This window comes from Schistocerca serialis, chromosome 6 (genome assembly GCF_023864345.2).
Source record: "Schistocerca serialis cubense isolate TAMUIC-IGC-003099 chromosome 6, iqSchSeri2.2, whole genome shotgun sequence".
Classification (NCBI taxonomy): domain Eukaryota; kingdom Metazoa; phylum Arthropoda; class Insecta; order Orthoptera; family Acrididae; genus Schistocerca; species Schistocerca serialis.
In genome coordinates this window covers 602,670,104-602,696,845 of record NC_064643.1, presented here as the reverse complement: position 1 = coordinate 602,696,845, position 26,742 = coordinate 602,670,104, and the positions used below count along the sequence as shown (strand labels likewise).

General features: G+C 43.0%; 1 protein-coding gene and 1 non-coding gene across 2 annotated transcripts in view; one reads left to right on the top strand and one right to left on the bottom strand.

Annotated features, from left to right (window-relative positions):
* LOC126485078 (cartilage oligomeric matrix protein) overlaps positions 1-26,742 on the top strand; it is a 397,283-nt gene that overhangs the window by 149,620 nt on the left and 220,921 nt on the right. Inside the window, exon 2 of the mRNA XM_050108681.1 lies at positions 9,783-9,953. Within this exon, the coding sequence (XP_049964638.1) occupies positions 9,783-9,953 (171 nt within the window). The remainder of the gene's footprint in view (positions 1-9,782; positions 9,954-26,742) is intronic.
* On the bottom strand, positions 20,219-20,293 carry Trnat-ugu (transfer RNA threonine (anticodon UGU)). Its single transcript has one exon. It is a non-coding gene; the product is annotated as a tRNA-Thr (tRNA).

The window sequence follows — 26,742 nt, the reverse complement described above, 5'->3', positions numbered from 1 at the left end:
CTTTTGGCGAATAAATCGTCATACCACCATGGATAGTATCAGGCTGACACAACCTGCTCTCTCCGGGAGACCGGACACGCAGTAAACAAAGCTGAATATCTTCTCTTCCGTCTGTGCATCAGGAGACAGGAATCTCTTAAAACTGTTTCCCATTCCACCTGCTTTCCGAGAAGTCAATGGGCTGAGCACAGTGCCCTGTGCGAAGCGAGCTTTGACTGACCTTGGCCTTGGTTCTAAAACGGCCATTGACTTATTACAGACCACTCTCTCCACTTATCATCCCTTTTTTGCGGGACCCATGCGGCGTGCACAGTCTTCCTACAGCTCATGGTGACAAATTGGCGAGTCCACCAGAGCGGCGTTTAGCAGAAAAATGCTGGTCGGCAACTCCCCAGATCAAGGCTCACAAGTGAAATTCACAGTCCGCGTGAACATGTTCCCAATCACGACAGAGAACTGTTGCGCGTGCCCAAGTTCCCAGTCAGAATAGAGAAGGTGTTTTCTTTCTTTTTAGTCGTCAGTCTTCTGACTGGTTGGACGCGGCACATCACGAATTTCTCTCTTGCGTCAACATCTTCATCTCAGACTAGCACTTTCAACTTGCGTTCTCAATTACTTGCTCGATGTTCTCCAATCTCTGTCTTCCTCTACGGTTTTTACCCGCTATACCTTCCTCTAGTGCCATGGCAGTTATTCCCCGATGTCTTAACGTAAGTCCTATCCTTCTGGTCCTTCTTCTTGTCAGTGTTTTTCATATATTCTTTCCTCTCCGATTCTGCGCAGAATCTCCTCATTCCTTAACTTATCACTCCGCCTAATTTTCAACATTCATCTGTAGCGCCACATCTCAAATGCTTAGATCCTCTTCTTTTCCGGCTTTCCTCCAGTCCAAGTTTCACTACCATACAATGCTGTGCTCCAAACATACATCCTCAGAAATTTGTTTGTCAAATTGAGGCCTATGTTTGATACCAGTAGACTTCTCTTCGCCATGAGTGCCCTTTTGCCAATGATAGTCAGCGTTTGATTCCTTGCCCCGTCTGTCATTGGTTATTTTCCTGCCTACGCAGCAGAATTCCTTAACTTCATCTATCACTTGACCATCAATCCCAATGTTAAGTTTCTCGCTGTTCTCATATCTGCTACCCCTCAATACTTTGTTATTAAGACTGCTCTCAATCCATATTCTGTACTCTGTTTATTCCATTCACCAGATTCTGTAATTCACTTTCACCCACGATAGCAATGTCATCGGCGAATCTCATAATATATATCCTTTCACCTTCAATTTCAATTCCACTCTTGAACCTTTCTTTTATTTACATCATTGCTTCTTCGACGTACAGATTGAACAGTAAGGGCGAAAGACTACATCTCTGTCTAACACCCTTTTCAATACGAGCACCTCGTTCTTGGTTTTCCACTCCAATTATTCCCTCTTGGCCCTTGTACATGTTGTATCTTACCCGTCTGTCCATATAGCTTACCCCTGTTTTCCTCAGAATTTCGAGCATCTTAAACCATTTCACATTGTCGAACACTAGGTCGACAAATCCTGTTAACGTGTCTTGATTTTTCTTTAGTCTTGCTTCCATCAACATCCGCGACGCTGGAACTGCCTCTTTTGTGCCTTTACCTTTCCTAAAGCCAACTGATCGTCATCTAACACATCCTCAATTAAGTTTTCCATTCTTCTTTATATTACTCTTGTGAGCAGCTTGAATGCATGAGAAGCTGATTGTGCGATAATTCTCGCACTTATCAATTCTTGCAGTCCCGGAATTGTGTGGATGATAGTTTTCCGAAAGTTAGATGGTGTATCGCCAGACTCATGCATTCTACACACGAAGTGAGTAGTCGTTTTCTTGCCACTTCTCCCGATAATTTTAGAAATTCTGATGGAATGTTATCTATCTCTCCTACCTTATTCGACCTTAAGTTTTCCATAGCACTTTCAAAACCTGATTCTAATATTTAATGCCCTATCTCTTCTATATCGACTCCTGTTTCTCCTATCACATCAGACACGTCTTCCCCGCATAGAGGTCTTCAGTGTACTCTTTCCACCTCTCCACTCTCTCCTCTGCATTTAATAGCGGAATTCCTATTGCACTCTTAATGTTACCAACCTTGTTTTTAATTCCACCAAAGATTGTAGCCTGAGTCAGTTCTTCTAATAGTCATTTCTTTTTCAATTTCTTCGCATTTTTCATGCAGCCATTTTGCCTTAGCTGTCCTGCACTACCATTTTATTTCGTTTCTAAGCGACTTGTATTTCTGTACTCTTGAATTTCCCTGAACATCTTTGTACTCCCTTGTTTCATCGATCAACTCAACTATTACTTCTGTTAATCATGGTTTCTTCGCAGTTACCTTCTTTGTGCCTATATTTTCCTTTCCAAATTCTGTGATTGCCCTTTTTAGAGATGTCCATTCCTCTTCAACTGAAATGCCTATTGAGCTGTTCCTTATCACAGTATCTACAGCGTTAGAGGGTCTCAGGAAACCACAGAAAGGACGTCCGTCAAAAAGGGGGCAGGTGGCAAAAAGGGGGCAGGTAAAACACAGTAAGGTAGTTGTAGAAACGATCGGTATTGTAGTTGTAAATTGTCATGGCCAAATTGAAAAGAACGCAAAATCCCCAAGATTGGCAAAGTTTTGCAGAAGTTCGATGTTTGCGTACTTCAATGCGTGATGCTTTCAATAATTTCCACAACGAAATTCTGTCTGGGAATATGGCAGAAAACCCAAAGAGATTCAGGTCATATAAAATGCACACCAATGACACAATCAATACCTTCACTGCGCGATAACAACTACGAAGTCACTGATGATAGTGTCACTAAACCAGAGTTATTAAACACGGTTTTCCGAAACTCCTTCACCGAAGAAGATGAAGTGAATGTTTCTGAATTCCATCAAGAACAAGCTCCATATTTAGCAATTATTTACAACCGCTCGCTCACTGAAAGATCTGTACCTAAAGACTGGAAAGTTTCTCAAGTCACACTAATAACAAAAAAGGGAAATTGGAGAAACCGCTGAATTACAGGCCTACATCGCTAACGTCGATTTGCAGTAGGCTTCTGGAATATATACCTTGTTCGAACATTATGAATTACGTAGAGGAAATAGATTTATTGACACATAGTCAGCACGGATTCAGAAAACATTGTTCTCGTGAAACACAACTAGCTCTTTATACTCATGAAATGATGAGTGCTATCGACAGGGGATGTCAAATTGATTCCATATCTTTAGATTTCCTGAAGGCTTTCGACATGTTCCTCACTAGCGTCTTCTAACCAATCTGCATGCCTGTGGAATATAACCTCAGTTGTGCGACTGGATTCGTGATTTCCTGTCAGAAAGGTCACAGTTCGTATCAGATTGTTTGCAGAGGATGCTATCATTTACCGTCTTGTAAAGTCATCTCCAGAGACTTGTAAAATCGTGAGCAGAATCTCGTTGGATTTTTTTGCCAGATTCCGAGACAGAGTTTCGTTGTGCTAATTATTAAAAGCATCTCACATTGAAGCAAGCGCTGTATTTCGAATTTCTGCAAAACTTTGCCAATCTTCGGGACTTTGCGTTCTTTTAAATTTGGCATGCTTTTTTCGTTGCTTCTGCAACAGCGATCTGACCCGTTTTGTGTACCGTGGGGGATGAGTACCATCACTTATTAATTTATGTGGTATGTATCTCTCAATTACCGTCGATACGGTCTTTTTGAAATCATTCCACTTCTTTTCTACGCTTACGTAATCAAATCGGAAGGAGTGGAGATTGTCTCTTAAAAAGGTGTTAAGAGCATTTTATCAGCTTTTTTTAAAAATATATGTACTTTGCGTTTCCTTTTGATGGTTGTGAGTGTTACGGGATTCAGCCTAGCAGCAACTGCCTTGTGGTCGCTAATCCCTGTATTCGTCATGATGCTCCCTATTTGTCCAGGATTATTTGTTGCTAAGAGGTCAAGTATGATTTCGCAACCATTTACGCTTCGAGTGGGCTCATGAACTAATTGTTCAAAATAATTTGCTGAGAAAGCATTCAGTACAATTTCGGATGACGTTTTATGCCTACCGCCGGCTTTAAACGTATAATTTTTCCAGCAGTGGGGTACCTATTTGAAATGAGACTCAAGTTTTCTTTGGACTGTTCAGCAACTATATCGTCTGAGTCGAGGGGTGGTAAAACGATCCAATTAATAGTTTAGTCCGATTGTCAAGTATAACCTCTACCCATACTATTTCGCAGGAACTATCTACTTCAGTTTCACTACAAGGCTTCTACTTCTGACAGCAATAAATACTCCAGCACCAACTGTATTTAATCTATCCTTTCTGTTAAGTTGTTTGAAAAAATTTCGGCTGATTTCCGGCTTTAACCAGCTTTCTGTACCTATAACTATTTGAGCTTCAGTGCTTTCTATTAGGGCTTGGTGCTCTGGTTCTTTCCCAACACAGCTACGACAATTTACAATTCCGATCGTTTGTACAACTACCTTACTGTGTTTTACCTGGCCCCTTTTAGACGGACGCCCTTTCTGTGGTTTCCTGAGACCGTCTAACCTAAAAAAACCGCTCAGTTCCTTGCACACAGCCCCAGCTACCCGTGTAGCCGCTTCCTGTGTGTAGTGGACTCCTGGTCTATTAAGCGGAACCCGGAAACCCACCACCCGATGGCGTAAGTCAAGGAATCTGCAGCCTACACGGTCACAGAACTGCCTCAGCCTCTGTTCAAACCCCCTACTCGGCTATGCACCAAAGACCACAGTCGGTTCTGTCGACGATGCTGCAGATGGTGAGCTCCGCCTTAATCTCGGAAGCAAGACTGGTAGTCTTCACTATTTCCGCTAGCCGCCTGAAACCAGAGAGAATCTCCTCCGATGCAAAGGGACACACGTCATTGGTACCGACATGGGCTACCACCTGCAGTTGGCTGCACCCTGTACTCTTCATGGCATCCGGAAGCACCCTTTCCACATCCGGAATGACTCCCCCCGTTATGCATACGGAGTGCACACTGGCTTCCTTCCGCTCCTTGGTAGCCATGTTCCTAAGGGGCCCCATTACGCGTCTAACGTTAGAGCTCCCAACTACCAGGAAACCCACCCTCTGTGTGCCCAGACCTTGCGGACCGAGAAGCTTCCTCTGGAACAGGGTTCAAATGGCTCTGAGCACTATGGGACTTAACTTATGAGGTCATCAGTCCCCTAGAACTTAGAACTACTTAAACCTAACTAACCTAAGGACAGCCGGCCGGTGTGGCCGTGCGGTTCTAAGCGCGTCAGTTTGGAATCGCGTGACCGCTACGGTCGCAGGTTCGAATCCTGCCTCGGGCATGGATGTGTGTGATGTCCTTAGGTTAGTTAGGTTTAAGTAGTTCTAAGTTCTAGGGGACTGATGACCTGAGTAGTTAAGTCCCATAGTGCTCAGAGCCATTTGAACCATTTTGAACCTAAGGACATCACACACATCCATGCCCGATGCAGGATTCGAACCTCCGACCGTAGCGGTCGCACGGTTGGAACAGGGTGGACGACTGCATCTGGCTCAGACACTTTGTCAGCCACAGATAACGCCCGAAACCTGTTCGTCAAACGAACCGGAGAAGCCCTACTATCGGCCCCACGTAAAGTCTTTCGCTGCCTGCCAGAGTTATTGGGAAAATTGTGAGAAAGTGTTGTGGATATGCAGATGTGAGCGCATTCGATCCAGTCATGATAATTGCAGATATCGAAGAAATCCAAAGCGTCTTCTCATGTTTCCCACATGGACTGGCTGCTGAATAATTTGAACCATTTAAAGTTTTATTTAAATATGGATTACATATTTTATCAAAGTGTCTTTCCCATACTCTTTGGTGAATGCACCGACAGGGAAATACCGAACTGCAGTTTGAGTAAATTACAAGCACTGTGGATTGCCGTAGCTTACCTTTCGAACACGTACTATATGTCCAATGCATCATTACAGTAATGGGCAACGTATCTTGTGATTGGTTTGTTGAGGGCCGACAAGAATTCCTCTTCCTTGCCAACAGCTTCATACCTCCGTCTTGTCTTGCATTTTTTATCCTCTATGCTTCCATCTAGTACCGTGAAATTATTCTCTGGTGTCTTAACACACGTCTTACCAGCCTGTATCTTCTTGCTAATGTTTTTTGTGCCTCATTCTTTACCTTATCAGTCCGTGTAATTTTCAACACCTTTCTGTAACAGCATACGTCAAATGTTTCGATTCCATTCTTTTACGGTTTCTCACTGTCCAAGATTCACTTCCATACAACGCTGTGAGCCAAACGTACATCCTCATAAAATTTCATCGTTAAATTAAAGCCGATGTTTGATATTGGTAGGCATCTTTTGCCCAGGGATGCTTTCTTTACGTGTGCTAGTCTGCTTTTTATGTCCTTCTGGCTGTGTCTGTCGTGTGTTATTTTTTGCTACCAAGGTAGCACAATTTCTTCACTTCATATATTTCGTGGCTTCAAATTTTGATAGTAAGTTTCTCAGTAATGTTATTTATGCTACTTCTCATTATTTTCATCTTTCTTCAATTTACACTCAATCCGTATTCCATACCTTTTAGACAGTACTTCGTACATCTCAGAAACGGTAAATGGTGAAAATGGCGACCACAGACCTGACGATGCCATGCAAAAACTGTGACTCGTGTAGATCTCTGACTGATATTCATTCGAAGTTCTTTATTTGGAAGCGTAATTCATGCCCAAACGTAACCTCTGACTACACTCTCATGCGAACTATTATTGAATACTGTTCGTCAGTCTGGAACCTATACCAACTTTGATAGAAGTCGAGGATAAATCAATAGAAGAGCTGGCCAATTCACCATGAGTTGCTTCGGCCGACGAGAGAGTTTCACAGAAATGCTAATTACTACCAGTGGAAGATGTCATATGACGACACTAGGCTCACATATATTCTGGCAGGTTGTGAGGCGACACGTGTAATCACACACCTGAATGAGACGTGCCTTGTCGATTCAAGTATCAGTTTGAAACGTCCCCATTCAACAATTGTACAAGACTGTGCTTAACCTGACACACAATATTTTGTTAGCGCAACGCAATCTGACTTTCAAAATTCCCTACAAAAGAATGGCCCTGACTAACATTAAACTATACCTTTCACAAATCACTTACCTCACAAAAATCTTCGCTGCTCAAGCTACTGCAATACAGCGAGCGCCACTACTGCCAGCTAAATAAAAGATTCAAACTATGGAAGGCACTAACTACTGATAGGGATAGTTAGCAAATGAAAGATATTAATAGAGAACAAACAATGTATTTACCTTGATATCATCATATATAAATATAGCAGTTCATGACAAATTTCAAAACTCCGCCATCTCTCTCCCCACATCCACCACTGCTGGTGGCTCACCTCCAACTGCGCAACGCTACGCGCTGTTCACAGCCAGCTGCCTAACACTACAATGGCGAGTATTACAACAATGCAAAGCAGCCACAGACTGCACACAGCACAGCCAGTGACCTTCATACAGAGCGCTACGTAACGTTGCCAATAAGAAAACATAAACAGCCTACTTACATAGAGAAAACATAAACAGCCTACTTACATAGCCCCCATGCTCCCCACAAAAAAATTTTACAAATTTTTTTTTTGGGCAGTGGCCAATCTGACTTTCAAAATTCCCTACAAAAGAATGGCCCTGACTAACATTAAACTATACCTTTCACAAATCACTTACCTCACAAAAATCTTCGCTGCTCAAGGTACTGCAATACAGCGAGCGCCACTACTGCCAGCTAAATAAAAGATTCAAACTATGGAAGGCACTAACTACTGATAGGGATAGTTAGCAAATGAAAGATATTAATAGAGAACAAACAATGTATTTACCTTGATATCATCATATATAAATATAGCAGTTCATGACAAATTTCAAAACTCCGCCATCTCTCTTCCCACATCCACCACTGCTGGCGGCTCACCTCCAACTGCGCAACGCTACGCGCTGTTCACAGCCAGCTGCCTAACACTACAATGGCGAGTATTACAACAATGCAAAGCAGCCACAGACTGCACACAGCACAGCCAGTGACCTTCATACAGAGCGCTACGTAACGTTGCCAATAAGAAAACATAAACAGCCTACTTACATAGAGAAAACATAAACAGCCTACTTACATAGCCCCCATGCTCCCCACAAAAAAATTTTACAAATTTTTTTTTTGGGCAGTGGCCAATCTGACTTTCAAAATTCCCTACAAAAGAATGGCCCTGACTAACATTAAACTATACCTTTCACAAATCACTTACCTCACAAAAATCTTCGCTGCTCAAGGTACTGCAATACAGCGAGCGCCACTACTGCCAGCTAAATAAAAGATTCAAACTATGGAAGGCACTAACTACTGATAGGGATAGTTAGCAAATGAAAGATATTAATAGAGAACAAACAATGTATTTACCTTGATATCATCATATATAAATATAGCAGTTCATGACAAATTTCAAAACTCCGCCATCTCTCTTCCCACATCCACCACTGCTGGCGGCTCACCTCCAACTGCGCAACGCTACGCGCTGTTCACAGCCAGCTGCCTAACACTACAATGGCGAGTATTACAACAATGCAAAGCAGCCACAGACTGCACACAGCACAGCCAGTGACCTTCATACAGAGCGCTACGTAACGTTGCCAATAAGAAAACATAAACAGCCTACTTACATAGAGAAAACATAAACAGCCTACTTACAAGTTTGTCTAGCGGCTACAGTGTGATACAGTGGAAATCACAAAAACTAAACTCCACCATAACAGACCATGAAGGCCCAACAGTACCGACCGGCTGCGGTGTCATCCTCAGCCCACAGGCGTCACTGGATGCGGATGTGGAGGGGCATGTGGTCAGCACACCGTTCTCCCGGCCGTATGTCAGTTTACGAGACCGGAGCCCCTACTTCTCGATCAAGTAGCTCCTCAATTTGTCTGACATGGGCTCAGTGCAGCCCGCTTGCCAACAGCTCTCGGCAGACCGGATGCTCACCCATCCTAGTGCTGGCACAGCCCGACAGCGCTTAACTTCGGTGCTCTGACGGGAACCGGCGTTGCACTGCGGCAAGGCCCTTGGCAGTGGAAGTCAGCCAGGGCTATATGTGCTTTGAATAAAACTATAAGTGTACGGATCTGTCGATAAATAAATAATTTAATCACAATTCCTAATTGTTATACCGTAGTCTACACTTTATATGCAAGTAATGCGCTTATTGTAGTGAAGTTATAATTGGCCATGCCTTCTTTGAATAACGTACACCGTATTTGTGATAGGCGCGTGGATGTATCGATAAATAACTGTTCTTTTCATCATGATTAGTTATTACACCTCACCAAGAATGTAACACAATGATTGTTCCTTTCCGCAAAAACATATTTACATGTTTCGTTGTAGCGTTGAAAGTGCTTGATGGAAGACTAGTAAAATAATGACGTGACTCGAATGAAATACATTGCAGACTTCTAGTCTACCAGGTTAGCTGGTTGCGCTACTGCAACTCTTCGACAGCTGCAGCTCCCCTAAAGAGAATATATGGAAAACGCTTGACAGGATCATCGTATTAAAGCACATGCATATGAAGGATGAGCAAAATCGGTGACCTGCTGTTAGCTGGCTTTCCTTACAGGCGGTGCTGTTGATCGTACCATGGCTGGGTGGTGGTGGACGACTCTGCGGCTGCGCCTTTGTGTGTCTCCCGGTCTGACGACAGGTGTGCTCTGATGTTACAGAGGCGACGCGGCAGCTGACGGAGGTCGTGAAGAGCGACAACCTGGTGATCAGTCTGAAGCACATACGCCCCCGCAAGAGGTCGCGCGGTTCCATCGAGACGCTGCTAGCCGTGGACTTCCCGGGCTCCATGCAGAAGTTCGTGCTGCTGCTCGACCGACGGGCCAAGCGTGGTGAGTACCTTTTTTCTCACTCAGTGGACCACACACCTCTCTCTCCAGCTGTTCTACAGTCTCTGGAATCCATTTGCTGCACTCCTATGTTGAAAACTTTACAGTATCGTGTAAAAGGCGTAGAGAGTGGCGTCTGGGAGGCGTCGTTGTGTGCATGGAATTGATTTACATTTCATGTAATTGCAGTTTGTCCTGCTGTCTGGAAGAAATGGCGTTATCCTTTGTTCAAAAAAGCTCAACTTTCTTACCTTCTTGTGTGAAAGGTTCAGCCGGCCGCGATGGCCGTGCGGTTCTAGGCGCTTCAGTCCGGAACTGCGGGACTGCTACGGTCGCAGGTTCGAATCCTGCCTCGGGCATGGATGTGTGTAATGTCCTTAGGTTAGTTAGGTTTAAGTAGCTCTAAGTTCTAGGGGACTGATGACCTCAGATGTTATGTCCCATAGTGCTCAGAGCCATTTGAACCATTTGAGAGGTTCAAGCCTATACATTTGATAGCAATAGCCACCCAGGTATCTCCATCCGCCCAAATATAGACGGCACAAAAATGCATCTTGATATTGTGCATTGTTATCCATGTTGTCATCGCGACTGCATTATTTGATTAAAACAAGAAAACATACTGTCTTCAGTAACTAATCGTGATTTTTATTTCAATGCACTATGCATTTCGAACCTTGAGGGTTAATTTTCAGGTGCTTGCCATCAGTTTATATCAATTTTTAAAAACAGATTATAACCGCGTACTGCCCATCTCCACCGATAATGACAGAGTTATATCTAACATGATTTGATTTTATTTCTGGCGATTATGATTCTTAGCTTTGTTGAACAATAATCTTAATTATGGTGAATCAGGATATCTATCTAACCAAATCAGTGAACCCCATAAAGGTGAAATACGATTCATTCATATAAATTCACTTGAAATCGGCTTCACCTTAGAACTTACACTTTACTTTGCGAAATATGTGCCACAAATGAGAGCCGTCTTGCTACACCACAGCTAGCTCACGACTGCTATTACCTCCATCATAGCTAATTCGCATCTCATCGTTGTACGCCACGCACTCCATTGCGAATTGTTGGCGTCAGCGATCTTATATACCAACACGTAAGGGTACTGTTCTGTTACATATCCGTACCAAAATTAAAACTTTAACTTTAGTGGTAACACAAAATTTGTATTGAAAGTTAAGAAGAAGAGAAAAAGACAAAACTTTCAAAAATTAAATAAAAATTTCTGTTAATAAATCTCATAAATTAATCACCTTTAATGAAACAGTAATTAGTGGCACAGATAAGTGTCAGTTCGTATGAACAAGTTTCATGCTAAGTGCAATGAAAATATTAATGATCCTTACTGTTAATATGATTGACTAACTATTTAATAAGGACACAAGTGTGCACTGTTACAGCATTAATTCTCATCAGAGATGATACTAGAAATTGTGAGAACAACTCATTTTCAGAATATGAGAAAACAGTAAGTTATCTGACGAAAATAATGTTAATTACAGTAAATTTTGCATTCTTGTAACTAACTTATGTCTCTCACATGGGTAATACGCTTTGTATATTATTACTGCGTATGTCCGCCGTAGCTAACCCATATGACATCAAAGTATAAAAGCATGCTTATGAATGAAATTAGTAGTAAAAAAAATATTAGACGATTTGTCCAAATCTTCATTTCACTACAAAATCATTTGTGTTAATTAACAAATAAGCAAAGGAAGAACAAGTATCCTGTACATAAGTAACAAACGGTGCTGTAACTATATGTAATTGGCAAGTCGTGTTACTCATTTTGAATTGCTCCATTAAACTTTTATAGTCCTGTCTTCCTCAGTTGCGTGTAATATTACGGTATATTAATAATTTTTACTTATGGACCGTCTGACAGCAACTGAATAAAGTTGCTGTCAGACGGTCCATAAGTAAAAATTATTAATATACCGTAATGCTCCATTAAAGTTCACGGTTTACCACATACACTATAATGAAATTAAAATGGTATGAGAAATAACACCGTTTACATAAATGAGAGTAGATACAGATAAAATTATCCAAGTAAACAGATATTAGAATTGCGTAAAACACTAGCATATGCCTACTGAATAAGTGTAGAGGCTGTGTACATGCTAGATTTATAAGAAATGCGTTGTTGCAAATAAGTAAGTATAAACACGAATAATTGTTACTTACGCTACTATAACACCTCAAAGGAAATTTTACACTAGCAAATGTGTGTATTATTACCCTATAAAAGCTTATTAGTGTCATAAATAAAGGCAGATATTCATCTAAAACTGTCATACAATAAAAGAAATTAACTACCTTGGCACACAGTGTGCAATCTACTCACCCAGTAGTAGTGACACGTTTGCACATGACTTGGCATGATCATCCATTGTGGTACACCTGACAAAAATTTAATCATATTGCTCATTATGAGACACCGATAGTTATTGCACTTCACAGAACTGATGTTAACCATTTCATTAGGCTGTCTGCTTTTGCTCCCCACGTACTTGTTAAGCCGTACTTGACACGCTGTTACATTGTCGCCGCTGGGGACTAAAGATCACATTAAATCGTCATAAACACTTCACTGGGTATTTTGCCTTTTTAAAACCATTCAAAATGCTGAATTGTAATTCACATGCAATTATGTGGTTTCTCAAAGTAATGGGCTACGGCATCGACGCCGCAGTGGACTGAAGATCATGTTACAGTAGTTTTAACAGCGAAAGATCTCCAGCGTCGCTGGTTCGTCATACATCTTGGCGTGTTGACAAAGCCATTCGTCAGTCTCCCACAGTTCTGCGTGCCACCACAACGGCGTTCCATTGGACAGTTCGTCAACATGAATGCACAGAAATTTTTTTACGGCAGCACTGAGAACCAAACACAGTCATGATGCGTGCGTAATGCACCACGTTCCTATCTCCCTGCACGTAAACGACACATTCGCGATACGAGCCACTGTTGTTGTCTGCTGCATCGTCTCGCGCAGTTAGGCGACACATTGATTCAAAATTGTCACATAGCACTTAACTCACTGCGGCTAAAAACTACAGTTCGCTACAACTTTATGTTTTTGACATGTTGAAGGCTGTGATTTTTCCAGATCTTGCCATCTCCTTTTCAAAAGAATTGGGGTGAACGACGTTCCTAATTTTGAATGGTCCATGATAGCAGTGATTAAACTTCATTATTTCTTTATTCATGCTAGATGATTTCGTTTGCATTCGGATTAGGATCAAGTCATCTACTTCGTACGCAACTGGCTTTACTATTTTAACATGTGCAACTATCCTCTCTTCTGCTCTTTCTGACATCATCTCTGACGCGATTTTAAGTCGTTCTTTCTGCGTTATCTCTTTCTTCCGTGAAAAATTAATGTATTCATTGAAAATATTTTCAGGTCTCTTACCAAAACAAGGCGCATGCTGGTAATATTATGACAAACTACTGATAAGTGCTTTAAAATCGCCTAATCTTTCAATCCGTTTCTTATGCTTTTTTCCACTGTACACATGGAATAGACGTCCCAACTCACGCATAATCCGCTCTGAGGATTTTGAGGCTCGCCTATAAAAATATATCGCAATGTGTCGAATTCCTTCTTACTGCTTAAAATCTGTCTATAGATTTGAAGGAAACTGTGGCCAGTTATGTGACAAAACGCTCTCTGGCTCAACTATACTGACGAAATACTCCACTTTCAGTTTTTCAATTATAATTTTGTTGTTTGTTGGCTTTTCTGAGTGGGTGGAGTCGTATAAATTTTGAAAATACGTCCATAACAACTAGAATTTGGGTGAAGCTTCCCTTAGATCGAGGCAAAGGCCCACACAGATTACGACGCATCTGGATCGATCTGATTTTCTCAACCATGTTGATGAAAATAACATTCTCTTGTAGCTTCAGCACACACTTGCACAGCCCAAAGTGAATGTACCTAATGTAAACATACTTTGTTAGTTCATCTACATCCTCCAATTAGTTGAATTCACGTTAGTTCTCCTCCATAACACATCGTCACGTTTTAAATAATTGTGTATCTTGTCAGTAGCCTCTGTGCCAGGAATGTCATATTTTTTCTGTAATCATTTTAAGAATTCACGCACCTCCTGCTCACGTCTGATGTTATGTAAGAATTTTCGTATAAAACGTTCGCGTTCTACAGATCTCATAAAATGAGTTCTCACTTCCTTCTGCTTGGGATACGCAACACGAATTGATTCGAATTCCTCTGACAGTCTTGAAAGAGCATCCGATTCAAAATGTATATACTAAATCTCCTGCGACTGGTCCCGGCGGAGGTTCGAGTCTTCCCTCGAGCATGGGTGTGTGTGTTTGTCCTTAGGATAATCTAGGTTAAGCAGTGTGTAAGCTTAGGGACTGATGACCTTAGCAGTTAAGTCCATAAGATTTCACACACACTAAATCTCTAAATAATACTCCTGAAGTGCTACACTCAACGGGTTAGTCTGCTGTGCATTAGTTTACAATTTAGTAACAATTTAGTGCAATGGCAAGTGCTTCTCTTTCCGTGTCTATATATTTTCTCTCCCAGTCAGTAAGTCTGTGACTCGCGAATGCGACAGCACGATGTTCAGTGGCTCTGTTAACTTCATTTAACTGTTACTATTCTGCATGCAGCGCATGATCACTAGATTCAGTATCAAGATGGAAGTTTTCGCTCAAATCAGTATGATGAAGTATTGATGCCTCACACAGTTGTCTCTTAATTAACTCAATCGCTTCTTGATGTTCCTTATTCCATTTCCATCAGGTATCCTATAAAAGTTCGAGAAGTATAGGTGCAGGCAGACAACGTCCAGGAAGTAAGCGACGATGGAAGTTGCAGAAACTGAGAAAAGATTTCATTTTTTTATGACACTTTGGTGCTGGATCATTTCTCACAGCTTCCATTTTAGTCGGTCAGTTCCGCGCCAAAAATTACCTGTCCAAGGAACTTAATCTGAGACTTGACGAACTCTGATGTATGCAAGTTGACTGTGACTCCATCTCTTCTAAAAGCTCCTAGCACTCGGCAGATAATATCTAAATGTTCTTCCCGTAAGGGAGTACTTATCAGAATATGGTCTATGTAGAGTGTTACATGTATCAACAAGTCCAGAAGAACAGACGTCATGAATTCATATAACTGATTCGCCTCAGTGGGCAATGAATCCGCAAGCTTAAGTGCGGATGCACATTTACGTCCGACTTCCAGCGGGAACCTAAAGATTAGCGAGCATGAACGACATGGACAGAAATGCGAAACTATTAGTCTATTTCATGACGCCTTTTACACTGCCGTACCAAAGATGAACACCGTTGCGTTAGTTTATCCCTCTAAAAATAATGAAACTTGTGAACAACAAGGAAGCCTATCATCCGCATGAGGTGGTTATTCGAAGCGCAAGAGTCCCAACACCAGTCCCAGTACGGCATACAGTTTTAACGTGTCAGGCAGTCTTACAACAACGTCAGCCTCGTTTGCATAGTAAAAGATTCATTCCGCGTACTAAGTAAAACTGAAAGAGACTGCTTCACTAAAATGTACTCATCATCGATCGTTCAACATAATGAAGCTAAAGAGAATCAAAGCGAACAGTAACTTACAGGGACACTTGAAGACCCTTACAGGAATAACTAAAACTAGGGGAAAAGTGACAATTAACTTTTAGAGAGCAAAACACGAGCTTATTTGATATCGGACAAGATTGGCGTCTGGATTCAGGACTTCCTTACAGTTAGAACTCAACACGTCCCGCTTAACGGAACAAAATCGACAGGTGTAAAGGTGATTTCAGGAGTACCTTAAGGAAGCGTGATAGGACAGTTAGTGTTTATACAGTATATACACTACTGGCCATTAAAATTGCTACACCAAGAAGAAATGCACATAATAAAAGGCTATTCATTGGAAAAATATATTATACTAGAACTGACATGTGATTACATTTTCACGCAATTTGCGTGCATAGATTCTGAGAAATCAGTACCCAGAACAACCACCTCTGGCCGTAATAACGGCATTGATACGAGTGGGCATTGAGTCAAACAGAGCTTGGATGGCGTGTACAGGTATAGCTGCCCATGCAGCTTCAACACGATATCACAGTTCAACAAGAGTAGTGACTGGCGTATTATGACGAGCCAGTTGCTCGGCCACCATTGACCAGACGTTTTCAATTGGTGAGAGATCTGGAGAATGTGCTGCCCGGGGCAGCAGTCGAACTTTTTCTATATCCAGAAAGGCGCGTAGAGGACCTGCAACATGCGGTCGTGCATTATTCTGCTGAAATGTAGGGTTTCGCAGGGATCGAATGAAGGGTAGAGCCACGGGTCGTAACTCATCTGAAATGTTACGTCCACTGTTCAAAGTGCCGTCAATGTGAACAAGAGGTGACCGAGACGTGTAACCAATGGCACACCATATCATCACGCTGGGTGATACGCCAGTATGGCGATGACGAATACACGCTTCCAATGTGCGTTCACCGCGATGTCGCCAAACATGGAGGCGACCATTATGATGCTGTAACCAAACGTGGATTCATCCGAAAAAATGACGTTTTGCCATTCGTGCACCCAGTTTCGTCGTTGAGTACACCATCGCAGGCGTTCCTGTCTGTGATGCAGCGTCAAGGGTAACCGCAGCCATGGTCTCAAAGTTGATAGTCCATGCTGCTGCAAACGTCGTCGAGCTGTTCGTGCAGATGGTTGTTGTCTTGGAAACGTCCCCATCTGTTGACTCAGGGATCGAGACGTGGCTGCACGATCCTTTACAGCCATGCGGATAAGATGCCTGTTATCTCGACTGCTAGTGATACGAGGCCGTTTGGATCCAGCACGGTGTTCCTTATTACCGTCCTGAACCCACCGATTCCATATTCTGCTAACAGTCATTGGATCTCGACGAACGCGAGCAGCAATGTCGCGATACGATAAAGAGCAATCGCAATAGGCTACTATCCGAGCTTTATCAAAGTCGGAAACGTAATGGTACGCATTTCTCCTCCTTACACGAGCCATCACAACAACGTTTCACCAGGCAACGCCGGTCAACTGCCGTTTGTGTATGAGAAATCGTTTGGAAACCTTCCTCGTGTCAGCACGTTGTAGGTGTCGCAACCGGCGCCAACCTTGTGTGAATGCCCTAAAAAGCTAATCATTTGCATATCACAGCATCTTCTTCCTGTCGGTTAAATTTCGCGTCTGTAGCACGTTATCTTCGTGGTGTAGCAATTGTAATGGCCAGTAGTGTAATTGATCTGGTGGATAACGACAGAAGCTCCACGAAGCTGCCCACAGATGATGCTGTCGGTTATAAGAAGGCAGCCACGCCAGAAGGCTGTAGCGAATTACAGGAAGGCCTGCGTAATACCAATGATTAAAATAGGGACTGGGAGTTGACCCTGAGCGTAAATAAATGTAACGTAGTGAACATAAATTGGCGACGAAATCCATTAATGTACGATTATACCGCTGAAGACCAATCACTGGAAACAGTGACTTTGCCGGCCGTTGTGGCCGAGCGGTTCTAAGCGCTTCAGTCTGGAACTGCGCGACCGCTACGGTCGCAGGTTCGAATCCTGCATCGAGCATGGATGTGTGTGATCTCCTTAGGTTAGTTAGGTTTAAGTAGTTCTAAGTTCTAGGGGACTGATGACCTCAGATGTTAAAGTCTCATTGTGCTCAAAGCCATTTTAACCAAACAGTGACTTTCGTAAAATGCCTAGGACCATCGAGAGCCAGCTAAAGCAGAATGGCCAAATACTGCAGGAAAAGCAGATGCCAGGATGAGATTCATTAGAAGAAACTTAAGGAAATGTATAGCATCCACAACAGAATTAGCTTGCGAAACACTAGTTCGAATGGTTCTCGAGTATTGCTCATCAGCTGAGTCTCATATCAGGTTATATCAATAGGAGAAATAGAGAGGACCTATAGGAGATCGGCACACTTCGCTACGGGATCGATTAGTCAGCGATAGGGTGTTACAGATATACGAATGTAGTTTAGTCGATGCGAGAGCGTTACAGAGATGCTCAAAAAACTTCAGTGACAGACGCCACAAAAATGCTATTGTGCGTCAAGGGAAAATATCGATATACTGAGTTCCTAGGGGTTGGGCAACACATTACTTTCTTCCTCATACGTCCTACGAAACGACCATAACGAGCGAGAAAATCCAAAAATTAGATCTAACACGGAGATTTACCGACAATTACTCTGAGGTGACAAGTCATTGGATAGCGATATGCACATATATAGATGGCGGTAGTATCGCGTAAACAAGGTAAAAAAAGGCATTGGATTGGCGGAACTATTATTTGTACTCAGGTGTTAGGCGTGAAAAAGGCTTCTGCCGTGATTATGGCTGGCACGACGGGAATTAATAGCGTTTGAACGCGGAATGGTGGTTGGAGCTAGATTTATGTAAACCGTTAGGGAATTCAAAATTACGAGATCCAGAGGGTCAAGAGTGTGCCAATAATACCAAATTTCTGGCATTGCCTCTCACCACGAACAACGCAATGGCCGCCGGCCTTCATTTAACGAATGAGAGTAGTGGCGTTTGCGCAGAGTTGTCAGTGTCAATAGACAAGCAACACTCTACATCTACATATCGGCATCTACATATATGTACTCCACTAGCCACCAAGCGGTGCGTGGCGGAGGGCACAATTCGCGCCAAAGTCATATTTCCCTCCCTCTGTTCCACTCGCGGATCGCACGAGAGAAAAACGACTGTCTGAACGCCTCAGTACGAGCTTTTATTTCCCGTATCTTTGAATGATGATCATTACGCGATTTGAAAGTTGGTGATAATAATATATGCTCTACATCCTCGGTGAAGATTGGATTTCGGAATTTAGTAAGCAGTCCCTTCTGTTTAGCGCGTCGTCTATGTGCAAGTGTATCCCACTTCAAACTTTCTATTAGATTTGTAATGCTCTCGCGATGGCTAAATGTACCAGTCACGAAACTTGCCGCTCTTCTTTGGACCTTCTCAATTTCTTGAGTCAGACCCAACTGGTAAGGGTCCTACACAGACGAACAATACTCTAAGACTGGACGAACTAACGTATTGCAAGCTATTTCCTTTGCTGAAGGACTGCATCGCTTCAGTATTCTACCAATAAACCGCAACATAGAGTTCGCCTTACTCGTTACTTGTGTAATCTGATCATTCCATTTGAGATCATTTCGAATTGTCACACCCAGATACTTGACTGATGTTACCGCTTCCAAAGACTGATCATTTATTTTGTTCTCATACAATAATGGGGATTTTCGCCTTGTTATACGCAGTAGGTTACACTTACTAATATTGAGAGATAACTGCCAGTCATTACACCACGCATTTATTTTCTGCAAATCCTCATTGATTTGTTCACAACTTTCGTGTGATACTGCTTTCCTGTAGACCACAGCATTATCGGCAAACAGTCTAAGGCCGCTGTCAATACCATCAACCAGATCGTTTATGCAAATCGTAAAAAGCAGAGGACCTATTACGCTGCCCTGGGGCACTCCTGAAGTTATTCTTGTTTCTGTTGAAGTTACCCCGTTCAGAACGACATACTGCTCACTGTCTGTTTGAAAACTTTCTATCCAACCGCATATGTCACTTGATAGACCGTAAGCGCGCACTTTTTGTAGCAAGCGACAGTGCGCAACTGAGTCAAACGCCTTTCGGAAGTCAAGAAGTATGGCGTCAACCTGGGAGCCGGTATCTAGAGCCTGTTGTATATCATGCATAAAGAGGGCCAGCTGTGTCTCGGGTAAAATAACTGCAGAAATCAATGAGGGACGTAGACGAACGTATCCATTGGGACAATACGGCGAGATTTTGCGTTAATGGGCAGTGGCAGCAGACGACTTGATGTGGGTGGCTTTGCTAACAGGACGACATCGCCTGCGGTCCTCTCCCGGGCTAGTGACCACATCGATTGGAGGCTAGACGACTGGAAAACAGGTTCCTGGTCAGACGTGACCCGACTTCAGTTTGTAAGACCTGATGGTAGGGTTCGAGTGTGGCACAGACCCAGGTTGTCAAGAGGGCACTGTGCAAGCTAGTGGTAGCTCCATAATGATGTAGACTGTGTTTACCTGGCATTGACTGGGTCCTCTGGTCCAACTGAACCGATCACTCACTGGAAATGATAATTAGAATTGATTTAATACCTTCAGCTGCTGACGGGCTTTGATATATATCAACGGGGACAGGTGAAAATGTGTGCCCCGACCGGGACTCGAACCCGGGATCTCCTGCTTACATGGCAGAGGCTCTATCCATCTGAGCCACCGAGGGCACAGAGGATAGTGCGACTACAGGGACTATCGCGCGCACGCCTCCCGCGAGACCCACATTCTCACCTTTCATCCACACACTGCATTCGTAGTGTCCCACCCCAACTCACTCTTTACTCTTCTTACCAAGTCCAGCAAGAGTTCGGCGAATAAGTGTGCGTCAGCACAGAAGAAGAAGGTCATGGCCGGTATTACCAGGACTTTATACTTATTTGGATAAGGTGTCTGTTCTTTCGGACATGTCAGAAACAACAGAAACCGTATCCAAATAAGGAAATGGTAATGTTCGGCTACCTGGAGACCATTTGCAACCATTGAAGGACTTCATATTCCCAAAAAACGATGGAATTTTTATGGACGACAATGCATCGTATCACTGGGCCACAATTTTTTGCGATTAGTTTGAAGAACATTTTGGACACCCCGAGCGAATTATTTATGCTCACACATCGCCCATCATGAATTCCATCGAACATTTGTGGGACGTAATCCAGAGATCAGTTCGTGCACAAAATCCTGCACCAGCAACACTTTCGCAGCTATGGACGGCTGTAGAGACAGCATGACTCCGTATTTCTGAAGGGGAATTCCAACAACTTGCTGAGTCCATGCCACGTCGACTTGCTGCACTACTCCAGGCAAAAGGGGGTCCGACACGATATTAGGAGGCGCCCCATGACTTTTGTCACCTCAGTGTGTTCTGCCCACGGACCTTTTGTGGATGGATCAGTGGAGAGGGGAGAAAGATAGTGGTACTCGAAGTGTCCTCCACCACACACCGTAATGTGGCTTGCAGAGTACACATAAGTTCGCCCCAGCGGCTCAATGGTGAGCGTGTCTACTGTTTTGCGGAGGACTCAGTTTCGATTCCCGGTACTGCCAGGGATTTTTTCTTGGTGTGGATTGGAACAGGGTACACTCAGCCTCGTGATGCTAATTGATGAGTAATGAGCTACATGGTTGAGAAATAGCGCATTCACAGGTAAAGTAAGTCGACAACAACCGAAAGAGCTGTCAGCTGATCCCAGGACCCTCCGTGCCGCATCAAAATGACGTCACTGTCAGAGGACGACACGGCGGTCGGTTGGTCCTGAACTTTGGGTTCGTACTATACATATGTAAATGTAGACGTAGATTATTACAACAAACTACGAAGAGACAATCTACCTCAAAGACAGCTGAGCCCAGTTTGCTTGCTACACCTCATTATATTAATTGAAACAGTTTGGTTTAGACCACAGGTTAGAGATTAAAAAAATACGTTGTATTCACCAATGACATAATTTACGTTACTCGCTGCATACTAAAAAATTTAAACTATTGTATTCAAACGCGCAAATTTTCACTGCGGAGTATTCGTTCTCTCCACAAATTACGGCCATAATCAGCCCTTCCGTATGAGAGACAAGTCGTGATTTGTACGCAGTCCTAGAGACAAACCGGTCGGCGAACACCTGTGCAGGATTTCCCCACAAAGGAACACAGCGTGGCCGTGCGGTGTACGCCGTCTTACGGAAGGGATTCTGACGGCCCTGAGTCACAGGCCTCCGGTTCTAATTAGCAGCGCATTGCGGAACTCGATAGCTCAGATGTGGGTGACGTATGTCAGTGGCGGCCCGGCGGGGAAAGCTGGCGCCACTGAACTATGTGGGGAAACTTGTGCGGCGCTATTCTGGCACGCAGCGTGTTCTCGCTACAGACGCACGTCGGCGAGTCCGTAAACGCGTTCTGCCGGGGAATATGTGAGGTCACTACCATGGGTCTCCGGGCTGCAGCCTGTACCAGAGGAGGTTAAAAGTCAGTGCCTTCAGATATTAAGTTACTTAGGTCATAAATCTCTTCGTAGTGGTAGTTTCCCAGGCAGACATAAACACGCTGTAATGAAGCCTCTTCACAAAATGGAGCTAAAAGCATAGTAATGGACTGTCGACCACCTAATTTTTCAAAACCTGTTCTTTGATACTGTGCAGTAGAATTTATATACGGGTGCACTTAGTACATAAAATATACGCTGTGAGAAACAATTTATAATTCTGGCAGGACTGACAAATTAACAGGGTCAACTCATCTTAATAGATGATAGAATTAGTATTTCGGAAATTATTACTATAAGGAACACCTTATGAATCAGCTCCTCCTGAGAAATAGTCTTCACAGCAAGTTCAGAACTTACTTGCGCATAAGAAAGCAATGTCTGTCAGTTATATGTTCATCATATTCTGAATTTGAGAAATAAAAGTATTATCTACTACCAGTTTCTGTCTTAAGGATTTGTGTCGTTTAAAACATACATTAACTAGCTGCAATGCCCAGTATTGCCCGGATGCTTAATATCTGCCACACAAAGCGACTGGCCTTTTGCCACATTGATACTCATACCTTACAGCACTTTAAATCAAATCAGAGTAAACTTGGATTTTTTAGAAAAAGACCAACCCGACAAAAGACTTTACAAGTTGCTGGTAAAGCTTTCGTGATGTGAGGTCGTGGTCCAAGGAACTCTTCTGTTCCTGATATTTCGAAAGGCTTACTAGCAGCTATATCATCCGGTCGTGAAAGCCTTCATTGTATGACTTAACAAGTTGTTACCAATGGTGCCGGCCGCTGTGACCGAGCGGTTCTAGGCGCTTCAGTCCGGAACCGCGCTGCTGCTACGGTCGCACGTTCGAATCCTGCCTCGGGCATGGATGTGTGTGATGTTCTTATGTTAGTTAGGTTTAAGTAGTTCTAAGTCTAGGGGACTGATGACCTCAGATGTTAAGTCCCATAGTGCTTAGAGCCATATGAACCATTTGTTACCGAAGCATGAAAAAAGCTCTGAGCATCGAAAACACTACTAAGAATGGAAAACTCTTCAAACATCACTGAAAGGACATGGTGTCAACAGTAACCTTCAATACTGCAGGGCTGTGTTTGAAAACGACTCGAAATGCTCGAACAGTTTACATCACAGTTCGAGAAAACTCGGGCTCTGTTCGACCTTTTGATCGGCCCGCGGTCTAGCGACTTGTTGGTAGTATATCCGGACCTGCCTTAGCGTTTGTACGGCACTGTGGAATTTAAATAATCTTCTAGGGTGTATTTCGCATGTAACAGCGGCAACTAATCAATAAATAAGAGTATGCAATCACCTTTCTGTCAAATTCTCCAGCCTTCGCTCGTCTCGCGATCTTGTGACGCCTGCTGGTACTACCTTTACCGTTGTACGGTATTTTCGCATAGGGATTACAGTCAGTTTACCGCGATATATTTCATTTATTAGACATTTAGTGTTCCATTACGTTTCTTCGTTGTTTCATCTGACGGTAGTAAACTGAATCGGCCAAGAAGTTTGAAGCAAATCAGTCAAGTACTTTTCGAGATGTATGGTAACAACGTTGGTTAGTTCGTTGATTTGGGGGAGGAGGCCAAACGGTAAGATCATTGGTCCCATCTGACTAGGAAAGGATGGCGAAGGAAGTCGGGAGTGTCCTTTCAAAGGAACCATCCCGGCAGTTGCCTTAAGCAATTTAGAGAAATCACGGAAAACATAAATCAGGATTGACGGAAGCGGGTTTAAACCGTCGTCCTCCCGAATGTGAGACCAGTGTGCTAACGAAGTTCTCCTTTATATTAAAGCAATACGTAGTCTATGTCCGCCAAAATATTCTTTAGGGATCGTCTAGAAATTTGAAGTACATCGGCCAAGAACTTTTAGAGATAACCTTACCCGTTTATACATGACATACAAATATGTTTCAACAGTGATCTTCCTCCTGTCTTGAAGGTAAAGCGTGTAAAATTTCGTCAAGATCGGAATAAAACAGAAGATTTTGCATGAATTACATATATTATTTTCCAGCTGCTCCGTCAAAAAAATGTGTCCTTTCTTTCGTTTGTATGGTACAGATATCGGGATACAATGCGGTACTGACTCTCTTACTGAAAGGGCAAATAATAAAATGTATGGTAAAGTTAACATATCATTCATACCAGACGTACTATCACAAAACTATAACAGAATTCAATACTTCGCTAACATAACTTATCAGAGAACCCTACAACACACAACTAATATATTCAAGCAATGATATCCGAGAGGATGATGGCACTTAATTTTTGAGGTTACGAAGACATATATAGTTACATAAAAATAATGAACTGTATGGCAGCTAAGTTTGCAGTTTTAATATTAACAACAACAAATGATTTAACAATAAAGAAAAAAACCAAAGGTCTCGGTTTCGATCCCCAGTCAATCATAGGATTTTTATCTATCACTTACCACTTCTTTCATCTCTGGGAGTAATTGTTGACGTGAAAAATGCTGAGTTGCACTGTGGCCCGGAATCGACGTTAAATTTTAGGTCCATCTATATTGGCTGGGTACAAGGTCGGGTAAGTTAGTTCAGAGCTCGTAGGAAGTCAAAATGGCATACCACCTCGAACCCGAGCATAACTACTAAAGCTCTGCGGTGTTCAAAACAGTCTTCAGATTGAAGACATCATTACCTTTTTAATGGCTTATATAATCATTTTTGGGAAAACTGAACATAGAAATGTGGATTTTTGAATGACAGTATCAAGTTACAAGCATAGTTTTCAATGACGGTAGCGAGTTACAAGTATCTTGCCTGTGTTGGTCTTAGAGCGTACTGTTACATGCGAGACATCAAGTGTCAAGGTATGCAGTTGGTTCGCAATAATGTTCACATAGTCCATAGCTGTCGAGGTACCTATGATTACTAATCGTCTCATGGACGCCCAGATGAGTCTCCGCCAAAGCGTGGTACCACCCCCACAGGCCAGTGTGCGTGTTTCAACAGGCCGTTCGCCTGGACGACTGATACTATCATCGACCTCGTGTGAGAAGTAAACGTTATTGATCCCACATATCGGCTCCACTCCATGGATCGACAGTCCGAGCTCGATGATCCTGTGCTCACAGCTACTGTGTGACGATGCTGTTGGGTCAAAATTGGAACACATGAGGGTCGCCTATGTTCAACAACGTTCGCTGGATGGTGTATTCCGAAACACCTGTGCCTGCATCAGCATCATACTCTCAGTAAATCTTTGTATATGAAATAGACACTATTCGTATATACAAGGGTTGGAACTTTAATAAATGGTTCAAATGGCTCTGAGCACTATGGGACTTAAACCTAACTAACCTAAGGTCATCACACGTATACATGCCCGAGGCAGGATTCGAACCTGCGACCGTAGCAGTCGCGCGGTTCCGGACTGAAGCGCCTAGAACCGCTCGGCCACCGCGGCCGGCGAAGTTTAATAGTGGTAACTATTTGTTTAAGCTCGTACAAAATAGATACGTGTTTCAAAGTTATACTGATCTTCAAAGTAGTCACCAGAATTGTGTATAACCAGTTGCCAGCGCTGTGAAAGGCATAGTGCCAGTTGTGTAACAGTTCGAGAGGCGCGGTCTATTGCCCGACGAATTTGTAGCAGTTCTGAAGCGAATGCCGTGAAGTGTTTCTTGTTTCTTTCAGTTTAGAAATCGAGTTGAACTTTACGAGGGCTTAAGTCAGGGGAGTGCAGTAGGTGGTATAGCACTTAGCAGCCCCATCAGTCAAACAAATCAGTAACAGCTTGCACTGTACGTGCTTGAGCATTGTCCTGCAAAATGATGGTCAGGTCCTGCAGAAAGTGTCATCACTTCTGTCTCTAAGCTGGTCGTAGGTTGCGTTCCAAAAATGAACAGCATAGAGACAGAAGTGATGACACTTTCTGCACGATCTGACCATCATTCAGGTGGTGTTGCTGACTGGTGCAGTTGTAGACCATGTAGAGCTCGTTGCGCCGCAGCAGCCGTATGTAGACGTGAGCTGTCCTGCTGATAAAGCACAACGCGTTCTTATCGAAGAAATGGCAGTAGCGCGGGGACAACAGCCTGCACAATGGAGCTGACACTCGTTATTTTACCAGTCACAAAAAACAAAAGCGACCTCAAGTTGTAACTGATGTCCCCCCCACACCATGAAGCTCTGTAGGGGACAGGTGTGTCGTAGGCGAATGCACTCTGCTGTTCCGGATCTACATGAACAACATAGGAGACAATCTGACCAGCGCTCTTATGCCGTTTGCAGATGATGCTATCATTTACCGTCTTGTGAATCCATCAGATGATCGAAATCAACTGAAAAATGATTCAGAACAGATATCTACGTGGCAATTGACTCTAAATAATAAGAAATGTGAAGTCATCTACATGCTTCCTAAAACCAATCCGATAAATTTGGATTACACGATAAATCACACAAAACTAAGGATGTAAATTCAAGTAAATACTTAGAAATTACAATTACGAATAAGTGGTACTATCACATTGGTAATGTTGTGGGGAAAGGAAACCAGACTGCGATTTACTAGCAGAACAGGTGTACTGAAGAGACCACACTTGTCAGCCCTCTTCTGGAACAATGCTATGCCGTGTGGGATCCGCATCAGTTGG